This window comes from Miscanthus floridulus, chromosome 1 (assembly GCF_019320115.1).
Source record: "Miscanthus floridulus cultivar M001 chromosome 1, ASM1932011v1, whole genome shotgun sequence".
Lineage (NCBI taxonomy): Eukaryota > Viridiplantae > Streptophyta > Magnoliopsida > Poales > Poaceae > Miscanthus > Miscanthus floridulus.
This window is the reverse complement of record NC_089580.1, coordinates 18,211,648-18,223,478: the sequence shown is the minus strand read 5'-3', so window position 1 is coordinate 18,223,478 and position 11,831 is coordinate 18,211,648. Positions and strand designations below refer to the sequence as shown.

Below are 11,831 nucleotides of genomic sequence, written 5' to 3'. Positions count from 1 at the left end.
TGGAGGCAGATGGCGTAGCGGAGCCTACTCCTATCTGGGGAGATCAGAACCACTCCAGCCCCCAAGCCGGGTGCCATTATGGACCCGTCAAAGTACATTGTCTAGTACTCATAGGAGACGTCCTGGGCCAGTAGCTGGACCTCCGTCCATTCAGTGACAAAGTCCACGAGAGCCTAAGACTAAATTGCGGTGTAGGGGGTATACCTGTTGTCATGGCCCATGAGCTCAAGGGCCCACTTAGAGATTCGTCCCATGGTGTCACGGTTGCAAATGATGTCTCCGAGTGGGTATGAAGTGACGACTATGACCTCGTGGTCGGTGAAGTAGTGTAGGAGCTTCCTGGTGGCCATTAGCATAGCGTATAGGAGTTTCTACACCTGGGGGTACCGAACCTTGGGGTCAGTAAGTACTTCTCCGATGAAGTACACGAGTCGCTATACCTTGAGCTGGTGTCCCGATTCCTCCCTTTCGACGACCAGGGCAGCACTCACCACATGGTTACTTGCCATGATGTAAATGAGGAGGGGTTCTCCTTGTTCGGGAGCGACGAGGATCGAGGTTGATGTCAGGGATGTTTTGAGGCTTTCGAGAGCCTACTGGGCTTCCTTAGTCCAGACAAAGGTGTTCGTCTTTTTGAGGAGCTTATAAAGTGGCAGCCCCCATTCGTCGAGCCGGGAGATGAAGCGACTAAGGGTGGCCAGGCAGTTGGTGAGCCTTTGTACACTTTTTACATTGCATATGGGGCCCATGTTGGAGATGGCTGTGATCTTTTCGGGGTTGGCTTCGATGCCGCGCTCAGATACAATGTATCCAAGTAGCTTTCCCCTTAGAACCCCAAAAACACATTTTTTGGGATTTAGCTTGATGTTGAACCTTTGGAGGTTTGTGAACGTTGCGGCCAAGTTTGTGATCAGGTCACAAGCTCGAGCCATTTTGACCACTATGTCATCAACATAGACAGCAATTGTTGGTTTCAATCGTTTAGCCCAATCAGGTTGATTAGGCGGGTCAATTTGGTCGGCGAAGCATTACTGCATGCACCTTTGGTAGGTGGCGCCAGCGTTCTTTAGACCGAAGGGCATGGTCACGTAGCAATACGAACCATACGGGGTGATAAACGAGGTCGTGAGCTGATCAGAATCTTTCATCATGATCTGGTGATAGCCTGAGTAGGCATCCAGAAAGGAGAGGATCTCGCAACCCAAGGTGATGTCAATTATCTAGTCTATGTGTGGTAAAGGAAAGTGATCCTTCGGACATGCTTTATTAAGTCCGGTGTAATCAACGCACATTCTTCACTTCTCGGTCTTCTTTTTGACAAGGACAAGATTGGCGAGCCAGTTGGAGTGCAAAACCTCCTTGATGAATTCGACCGCCAGGAGCTTGGCGATCTCTTTGCCTATGGCCCTGTGCCTCTCATCGTCAAAACAATGCAGGAGTTGCTTGGCGGGCCTTGAGCCCGGGATAAGGCGTAGCGCATGCTCAGTGACTTTCTGTGGTATCCCCGACATGTCAGAAGGCTGCCATGTGAAGACATCGTGATTGTCACGCAGGAAGTCGATGAGCTCGCATTCCTATTGGGTCAGGAGCTGGGTCCCGATTCGCACCGTCTTTGCTAGGTTGGTGGGTCGACACCCACCGCCTTGGTTTCCTTAAGTGGGCGGAAGGCCGTCGAGGAGGTTGGTTTGTTGCAGTTTGGCACTGCTGGGATTGATGACTCCCCGAGCTATAGGAGCTCGGATGAGTTGACGACCGCGGCGGTGAGCTCGTAGTGCTCGCGGTCGCACTTGAAGGCGTGTGAGAAGGCGCTACTCACTGTGATGACGCCATTTGGTCCCGGCATCTTCAACTTGAGGTAGGTGTAGTTGGGGATCGCCATGAATCTTGCGTAGCATGGCCGCCCCAAGATGGCGTGGTAGGACCCTGGAAAGTCTACCACTTCGAAGGTGAGGACCTCCGAGTGGAAGTTGGCCTGGCTGCCGAACGTGGCAGGTAGATCGATCTATCCAAGCGGGTATGCCTGCGCACCCAGGATTACCCCATGGAAGGGGGAGCCTACCAGGCGGAGCTCCGATCGAGGGATGCGCATGGCATCAAGGGTGTCGACGTACATGACGTTGAGGCTGCCGCCCCCGTCCATAAGCACCTTGGTGAGGCGCTTCTTGCGGACGATGGGGTCAATGATGAGTGGGTAGCATCCTGGTCTCATGATGTAGGAGGGATGGTCCCTCTGATCAAAGGTGATCGGGGATACCGACCAGCTGAGAAAGGAGGGGATGGCTGTTTCGGTGGCACATGCCTCCCTATAGCGTACCTTATGCTAGCGTTTGGACCAGATGGCGTCGGACCCACCAAAGATCATGATGCACTCCTTAGGTTCAAGGAAACTATCCCCATCCTTGCCTACCATGCCACCCCTCTTGACTGTCGGCTCCTTGCTGTCTCCCTCCTTTGGCATGCTGGCCTGTCGGAGGAAACATTTGAGGAGCTCGCACTCCTTATAGAGGTGTTTGATGGGGTAGGCGTGATTGGGGCACAGACTGTCCATGAGTTTGTTGAAGTGGTTAGGCAGTCTCTGTTGGGGCTGCCTGGGTGTGCGATCAGCTGTGGCGACCAACACGATGTCGTCCGATCGGCGCCAATCCTTCCTGTTCTTCTTGCCCCTCTAAGTGGAGGGGCCTTCGTCTAGATCTGTGTGCTTGGGCTTGCCTTTGTCCTGGCCTCCACTGAAGACTGCTCCGACTGCCTCCTCGCCAGAGGCGTGGTTGGTGGCGACGTCGAGCAGATCATGGGTGGTGCAAGGTTTTAGGTAGCCAAGCTTGTGGATTAGGGACTCGCAGTTTGTCCCGGAGAGGAAGGCGCTGATGATGTCTGCATCAACAACATCAGGGAGGGAGTTACATCGTTGGGAAAACCTATGGATGTAATCCTGCAGGGATTCACTGGGCTCCTGCTGGCAGCTCTTGAGGTCCTAGGAGTTTCCCGGGTGGACGTACGTCCCCTAGAAATTCCCGACGAAGACCCTCTTGAGGTCTGCCCAGTCGTGGATGCTGTTGTGTGGAAGGAATTCGAGCCATGCCCGAACATGTTCCCCTATGCAAATGGGAAGATATTGGATCATGAAATAGTCATCATCTACTCCTCCGGCTCGATAGGTGAGCCAGAAGTCTTTGAGCCAAATACCTGGGTTTGTCTCCCCGGTGTATTTGGTGATGTTGGTGGGAGGCCGGAAACGCTGTGGGAATGGTGCTCTCCGGATGCGCCGGCTAAAGGCCTCTGGCCCTAGGCCCTTAGGGCTGGGGCTCCAGTCGTCTGGTCGGCGACCGCGTCTAGGGTGCGTTCATCGATTCCCTCGATGGTTCGACTGGGATCCATGTTGCCTACTACCGTATGGCGGACATCGTCGCCATGGTGGGCCCAACATCGGTCGCTGATGATGCTACGAGCGTCCTGGTGCGGTCGGTGTGGAGCAGGCGCCTGGTCGGACCGTGGTGCGGCTGCCGCACCCCGAGCCGAGCCTGACAGCTACGGTGGCGAGCGAACGGATCGATCTGGTCGACGCATGCCTGTCCTCCCGGTGGGGAGAGAGGGCGCGGGTCAGAGTTGTGATGCGGAGCTTTTCGCCTGTTGGACGGCGGCGGCCTCTACTAGAACCTGGAGGTTTCGGTAGACTGCCGCTCCTGAGGGTCGATGGGCTCGGGAACACCGCAGAGAAGCATTGCTGCGGCAGCGATATTCTGGCCGGCCCGGGTGAATTGTGGGACATCGTTCCCCTCGTTCACAATGTTATGCTGGACCTGACGAGCGTGACCCTGGGCGCTACCCACCGGGCCATGCGCATGGGGCGCAACATGGTGCGCCGAGCATGCCGGCGCAGGCGGCGGCTAGCTCTACCGCCGTTGTCGTAATTCCTCAGCGTGCGCTTGCATAGACGCGAGGGCCTTCGCACGTGGGTCTGGAGGGGTGTGAGTTTGCGCAGACTCCGCAACCTTCGACGGTTGTCCTGGAGCGTCCGCTATAGCGCACTCTCAGGACAAACAGTGGTGGGGTTCCACATCACCGATGATGGAACCGTCGCTCTCGCCATCACCATCCGGGAGTTCATGGGAAGTGGCAGGAACGCAGCCTACCATTTCCATGAGCTCGGACGTGAGGGGGGATGGCGCCAGCATCCTTCAGAGCCCCCGAGCGTATGCGTCCACGGAGGATGTGAGGCCATGGGGGAACTTATCGTACGACGTTTGTGGTGTGGGCGGTACATTCCCTCCGGGTGATTGGTGAGAGATAGTAAATAAAGAGCGAATAGTAGTACGCATATTACTTACAGCAGGGTTTGAGCAGAGAGTTTGCTCGGAATGAAGCGCAGATGTCGTGCCATCGAAGTCGCGCGTCCCGGAGTCGATGGAGGACGTTCCTCCGACGGGTGCCGGGTCGCGAGTCTTCTCACGGAGGTGGAGTACGCTGAGCCGGTCGGCGACAAAGTCCAAGCTCCCAAAGCGGAAGGCCTAGGATGGCTCGAAGACGGGTGGAACCCGCATCCGGGCGGGCGAGAGTGCGGGAAACTCTAGTGAGCCGAAATGAATTGTATCGTCCAAGCCCGCCACGGTGGGGGTGGCGGAAAAATGGGCCATCCGATGACCAAAAGAGTGTTGAACGTACAACGTCTTCCCCATGGACGGTGCCAACTGTCTGTGCAGAAAGTGATCAACTAGTAAATATTTATAGTTTTGCTGTACGTTGTGATCGGAGGTGGCCTAGCACTCAATAACACATGATTTATACTGGTTTAGGCAACGTGCCCTACATCCAGTCGGGGTCGGTCGGTGACTTTATTCCTGAGCCTAGGTGCTCAAAGTCTGTAGTGGGGTTACAAACGAGAAGGAGAAAGGAGGGGGCGTACAAGAGGTTCGGTTGGCTCCGACCGGAAGGGCTGCGGTCGAAACTTGGTGGTCCTGCAGTTGTGAGGTGTTGATGTCGATCTAGTGAGTCTGAGCTTAAAGAAGTCGACCTCTTCTCGTTGTAGGGAGCACATCCCCTTTTATAGATGAAGGGGATGGCTTTACAGGTGAGAGGGAGAGAGTACGGATGTTTCTAAGCCTTGTTGCCTACACTGATGAAAAGTGGATAATGGTTGACGCCCCCCAATACTGTTGATGTTGCTGTAGAATGTTAGATGTGCACGGGGGGGGGGGGGGTCGAGCTATCTTCTTCAGGAAGGATGGATGTCGGTACCTGCAAATACTTCTTGATGCCTAGTGGTATGTGAGGAGCCGCGCTATGTTCACCCGGTATGGCAAATCCTGGAGCCCATACTGCGATCGATGTCCAGAGACACGCGGGGGGCTTATCGTATGGGAGTTTTTAGTGGCCCCTACAATACTTTGTGTCAGGGTGGCTGCAGAGCACTGTTTCGTGCAGGGTATGGTCCCTGGTACAGTGGTTTTGACTTATGAGCCATGCCTTGCCTTTCTCCGCATGTCTTCTGGTTCCTTCCGAACGGGGAGCCTCCAGTCGGATGGCTCCAGTCGGCTCTCAGTGCGTCGGTCGGAGAAGAGCGGTGAGCATGGTTCCCACGAGCCTCGGTCATGGGGTTGGAGTCGCGGGGTCGGAGTAGGAAGCAGCGTTTCAGGCCTTCCGATTGGAGAAACCGCTTAGAGACGGCTGGTGCCCGAAGCGAGCGCTCCGGTCGGAGAGGTGGGCCGAAGAAGTTGACGAGCGGGCGCTTGTTCTTAAGGGTAGACCTTCCGGTCGGCAACTGAACTACCCTTTCGGCCCACTGTGTTTTAGATTTTTGGGCCGGCCCATGAACTATGTGTTGTTTTCCTGGGCCGAGCCCGGGCGTGGAAGGTGGTCCTCGAGGGATCCCGGGTTTATAAACCCGACACACAGACTCCTCCTTAGCTTCTAAGTAGTAACAGGGGTGAGAGCAGCTCCAAATTCTTTAGGGAAGTTAGGGAAGACATTGTCTGCATGTTCGGGGTAGGCGTGTGCTTGTTGCCATGACCATTGTATACAACAAAGTGTTCAACTTTGGCAGGTAGGGGCGCTTAAGCCCCCATAGATGTTGCTTTGCGGTTTGAGTCTAAAAAGCATGGTGGCAAGTTTCGGATTTGAGCTTTAAACAAATTCTTTGTACTAGCTAGCAGTTCAACGCCGGCCAAGGGCTGAGACGCTAGCTCACACACCACGCTTGGTGCTTCACTAGACATGGCTGATGATGAGGCGCCACTGGCATGGCATGGCCCTTGCCACCGTGTCGTCGTCGATTAATTTCGTGGCGGAGGTAGAAGTGCGTGTCGGCAACAGCGGACTAGCTCCCCACGGTACGTTAGATCCAGGATAAAAGTTTAGAGGGGCGTATGTGAGATTCTGCACCAGCTCCCTCATTTTTTTCCAACGGGGGAACCTTCTCCATTTCCATTAGACCAACGAAAATACAACCGTTCAACATTACAAGACAAGACAGTTTTTAGAAGATAGAACCTATCAACGGCAAAAGGAACCATCCTGGGCTCAAGAGCTAACCAGAAACCGGCCTAGATGTTCAACCAGATAATACTAACAGTAAACGTTGGAGCAGCACCACGCTCCCATCAAACCGAACCTACTAGTTAAAACTATCACGACACACCAAAAAGTCTAACAGTAGCCTAACCCACAGTGAAACCTTTTGCTTCCATCAAACCACAATCTCATCCCATCTCGAACACATTAAGCTTGCTTCGGGTCTTCTTCGTGCTCACGACTCGCTGTCTTGAAGCAGCAGCCTGTTAACTTGTCTTGCAGTTTGGGCAGCCAAGGTTTCCTTGGCCACTCGCAGCATTGTGTTTGCCCCCTCCACCAGCGCTCTCATTTGCCAATTGCCATCATCACTTCTGTTGTTCCATTAAGCATCGCACACGCTGAGCCGCAGCCTCTTTTTATGTTGGCAATGCTGCGATGGCTAAAGATCGAGATATCCATCGCTCTTGGACTAGGACTGCCGGAAGCCCGGAAAGAACAACAGGGAGAATGGGACCGCTGTGCTAGCGCATCCGGAGATCTTTTCCAAAGGCTGCACCGAGCCAGTGATAGCCCAGACGATCTATACGGTTCGCACCGTGTGGCGTGTGCAGTTAGTTATGCGTGGCGACCAAATAACAGTGCTATTGCCTATTAGCACGAGAATATCGTGGCTTGAAGACAAACGGTCCTAATCGCAACACAGCATCTGACAGCTCGACAAATGGGGAGCTCCGGCACATCAAAGGCGAGGATCACATGCGCCGTACTCGGTACCTCCCCGACGATTGCTCTGTTCCGCGGCCACGGGCCACGGCGACTCGCCGGCCCGGCCTCATCTGACCCCCGCAGACCTGTCAACGCGGGCGTTTTAGCTAGGAAACAAACCCGAGAGGCCGCAAAACTCCAGGATCTCTCCCAGCACCGGACGCCCCCACCGGCCCACCACCACAAAAACCCACCGCGCGCCCCCGCGCCACGCCTCCACAGAAAATAAAATCTCCTGCTTTCTTCCGCCCGCTCGTCGCCAGAGACAAGCTCTTCCCCATCACCACAAACGCCAACGGGTTCCACATTCCGACGAGCCAAGGTCGTCTTCTTCCTACGAGTTTCATTCCATCCTATCACCTTTTTACTACTCCAGTCAGAGAACACCATACCAGTGGCCGCTACACCTGCTCTGCTCACTCCATTGCACTAGCAGCAGGAGCGCAGGACTCGAGCGGTCTTGGCATGGCTTCTTCCCTCGCGCCCGCGTCGTGGGCGCTGCCGCTGCAGACGGGTGGGGCTGGGGCGGCAGCGGCGGGCCCTTCCTGCCGCGCGATGCTCGCCGTCGCAGAGCCCCGCTGGTCCGCGTCGCCGCGCCTGGCAAGGGTCCTCGTGGCGCCCCGGTGCGCGGCGCTCGACGGGCCCGGCGGCGCCAGCGGCGAGGCGGAGGCCAAGATCGAGGAAGAGAGGAAGAAGCCGGCGCGCGGGCGACCGGTGTGGAGGCGGGTCCTGTTCGCCTCGAAGAAGACACGAAGCATCATCATCCTCAACGCCCTCACGGTCATCTATGGTCTGCGGATACTTTCTTTGTTCTTACTAATCTCACTCCCTCTCTCTCCCGGCCGCTCCGTTCAACCGCTCGATCTCAAACTCTACTCTGCATGCTTCTGTCATTGTTAAGAATAGCAGTGTATCGCTCTGTAGTACAGCTCCAAATACTCTTCATGCTCACATTTCTTTCTCCGACCACTGTGATTAGTTTGTCACAACAATTTAACAGTAAAATTGAGCCTTTTGTACTCATTTTTTATCCATTTTTTTTTCTGCCAGCAAGTGATATTCCGGTTTTGAAAGAGGTCGAAGCCCTGACAGAGCCTGCGGTCTTCAACATGGTGCGGTTCGTTGTTGCAGCCATCCCCTTCGTACCATTGGCGGTCCGTGCCTTTGGGGACCTCCGTGTACGCTATGCAGGACTGGAGCTGGGAGTCTGGATTAGCTTAGCTTACCTTGCTCAAGCGATTGGATTGCTCTCATCTGATGCTGGCCGAGCATCCTTCATCACGGCCTTCACGGTAGATCCTGCTTCGCGCCCAGTTCATTCTGAATTTTGGTGGTTTTGCTGAAATGGCTTGAACTGGCAAATGCTAAATATCTACTATTACTGTGCAGGTCATAGTTGTGCCTCTAATTGATGGCCTTCTTGGTGCCTCGATCCCCAAACTCACTTGGTTCGGAGCCATCATGTCTCTATTCGGAATTGGCCTGCTGGAATGTGGCGGCTCTCCTCCCTGCGTAAGTAACAACTTCTTCTTCTGTATTGACTGTTACTAGTAGTTTTTTGGCTGTTGTGATAATCTCTCTCAGGATCTAACAGAATGGTAAAACATCTCTGGCTCTTTCATTGAGTCTTTGATCTTGCATTGACGATGATCAACCGAATTTCAAACATATAAACTTCTGTTAAGTCCTCAAATTTGATAGATTTCATTATTTCAAGTCTTTGGATATATTCATGAATTGCTTGCTTTGTGCCTTAAAAAATAATATGATATTGATTTCTTGAACTGCTTTTATTGTGTTCAAAGGTTGGTGATATTTTGAACTTCTTCAGCGCCGTATTTTTTGGGATCCATATGCTTAGAACAGAACAAATATCAAGGAGTACGGACAAGAAGAAGTTTCTGGCTCTTCTTAGCTTCGAGGTTGCGTGAAGATATTCTCATATCCTTTATACTGCTATATATCTTACCCATTGTGATGTGTTGTGAAGTTGTGAACACAAAATCTTCTGATAACCAGGTCCTTGTGGTCGCTTTCTCCTCTGTTCTCTGGTGTATGTTCCAAGATGGCTATGTTGATACTAGTGAATCCAGCTTTGACTCTTGGACTTTCGGTATGCTTTGGGATACAGCAGCTTCATTTCCTTGGATACCAGCATTGTACACTGGAGTTCTTTCTACGGTGTTATGCATGTGGGCAGAGGTCAGTCTACTTCTTTGAGTGTTCTAGTAGTTTTACGGGCGCCCTAGTTTTAGGGCTCTTCTCGTTTAATGCTTGCTTGTTTTAAGCATGTGGAGTATGTACACGTCCTCGTGCAGATGGTAGCGATGGGCGATGTTTCAGCAACTGAAACTGCAATTGTCTACGGCTTGGAGCCAGTTTGGGGAGCTGCTTTTGCTTGGTTCCTCCTTGGTGAAAGATGGGATAACACTGCATGGATTGGAGCTGCTCTTGTATTATGTAAGCTTGTGTTCCTTTCCTTAGTTCTTTGCCACTGCATGTCTGCATTTGCACAGCCTTGATCAAGTTGTTCGTATGCTACCTGTTCTTAAAAATTGATCATAGTGAACAGAAAACCTGAATTAAGTATTTCTTGGAGCTAACAGGATGCACTTACTTTTCATCAGGTGGCAGTTTGACTGTTCAGCTATTTGGGTCAGCTCCTGTTAAATCCAAGAAAGTTAAAAAACACAGCAGTAATGCTTTAGAAACGCCAGTGAAACAACAAGACTACTTATCATTATCTCCTATACCAGTTGATTCCGGGAAGTTCATAGGAAGGCAATTAGAAAGGTAATAACTTTAATGAGTTTATTTGTTGACTGTCTTACTTCTGCATTTGCCTGGTCTCTAGTCTTCATGTCTCCATTTATACATTACTGCTGTGTTTTTCCATTTACTTTGGTTAAATTATTTATTTTCTACAATATAGGAGGAACAAAACATTATATCCCAACTTCAAGGCAAGAAAGGAAATCCTGCGATGATAGGCTCAGATACCAAATTATTGTCCGGATGAATCATTTCTTGGCTCGTCACTATGGGGATGCTGCGCAATTGCTCTGCACGTTTTGTTTTTGTTTTGTTTTGTTTTTTATTTTTTTGCCCACAATATCTTGGAGCTCGTATTTGGATTTCTATTTTGTCTCAGATGACCGTGCTAGAAAACCTCATGCATATTAGGAAGAAATGAGGCATTGCTAGTGCAACTCGGGGAGGTCTAGACACATCTACTGGGTAGCAATTGCGTTAAGTGAGATAACTTAGTATGTTTTGGGCACTGTTAACTCTATACATTTCATGTAAATATAATATATGTACACAGCTAAATGATTCTAGACTGAGCGTACCTTTGTATAATACTGAAATAACAAATACCATGCATGGTATTAAAAAAACGCGAGCCGCGGAGGAGTGAGTGGTATTATTTGACTCACGGTCATAGATTCAAGAATCAGGACATACTGTGTTCCGTTGAGATTGTTTTTGTGGCTGTGAATTTTTTGGTCGAAGGGCATAAGCTTGTATTCTGCTCCTGTATTATGTAAGCCTGTGCTTCTTTGTTTAGTCATTTGTCTTTGCAGGTTGCAGTTGCACTTTCATTCATATTCAAATAGGCCACATTAATCTAGTTGTCGGTATTATTCATCTTGTCTAATGTTGCTTAAAAACTGACCATACTGAACAAATGACCAAGATGAATTGTTCTTGAAGCCAATTAAGTACTCCTGCCATCTCAAAAATATAAGCCGCGGTCTGATTTGGCGGTCTCCAAAAATAGCCTTTGACACATAATTAATCATATTCTGAACAGTAGCATCACGGTGTTTTCGTCAGAGAAGCCGATGCTCTTTTGAGAGTGACAAAGAGGGCTCAAGAGCATCTCAACAGTTCCCAATACCTCCCCTATTTCCATAAAACTATTATATTAGGGACAGCTATGCTTTTTTCTTACTCCAGCAGTTTGCCAATACCTTTTTCTTTTTTTGGTGGTCACCAATATTTTTCTCATCTCTCCTCAAATAGAGGAGGAGATACAACTCCGCTAATACCATGTGGACCATCCTAACTACCACTTTTCAGCCATATTTTTTCTTACACTCCTGTGGGACCCACCTTCCATATAGGTATTGGGGGAGATATATTAGGATACTGCTGTAGCAACTTTCTCAATATTGACGAAAGATAATATTAGGCTACTCCAATACATATGTATTGAGAAATAATTATTGAGGAACTGCTGGAGATGCTGTGAGGACGCCTGATTTGAGAGTGCTAGATTCTTTCGTTCCGCTTTCCATCCAGCATGTTCCGGTCCGTGGGGGCCCTTTTCCGTCTACGAGGCTTATCTCGATATGAGGCCGGGCCACATTTTTATGCTTGGTTACAGAGCGGGCTGGGTGAGGCGTATTTACGCCAACTGGGCCGAGTTATACAAGACTGTCGTATCGTCCTTGACTGGACTGGACTAGAATAAGTGTCTTTAGTAAGGTCCAACCTACTTACCTTTGTGGGCTTCGATCTTTGTCGGAGTGAACAAGTCGCAACCATGCACATGCGAT

At 51.0% G+C, this 11,831-nt stretch overlaps 1 protein-coding gene across 4 annotated transcripts; it reads left to right on the top strand.

The window, feature by feature from the left end:
* Nucleotides 1-7,521: 7,521 nt before the first annotated feature.
* On the top strand, nt 7,522-10,729 carry LOC136474846 (uncharacterized). 4 transcript variants are annotated; one of them, XM_066472441.1, is made up of 8 exons: nt 7,522-8,059; nt 8,320-8,561; nt 8,659-8,781; nt 9,075-9,191; nt 9,289-9,471; nt 9,588-9,729; nt 9,897-10,062; nt 10,202-10,729. In XM_066472441.1, exons 1-8 carry the CDS (start codon nt 7,735-7,737, stop codon nt 10,254-10,256), a joined length of 1,353 nt encoding a protein of 450 aa, XP_066328538.1. In that variant the 5' UTR covers nt 7,522-7,734; the 3' UTR covers nt 10,257-10,729. The 4 variants fall into 4 exon arrangements, with proteins under 4 accessions (XP_066328538.1, XP_066328531.1, XP_066328524.1 ...); XM_066472427.1 differs by having other exon boundaries at nt 7,603-8,059; nt 8,320-8,381; XM_066472420.1 differs by having other exon boundaries at nt 7,603-8,059; nt 8,320-8,447.
* Nucleotides 10,730-11,831: the final 1,102 nt, after the last annotated feature.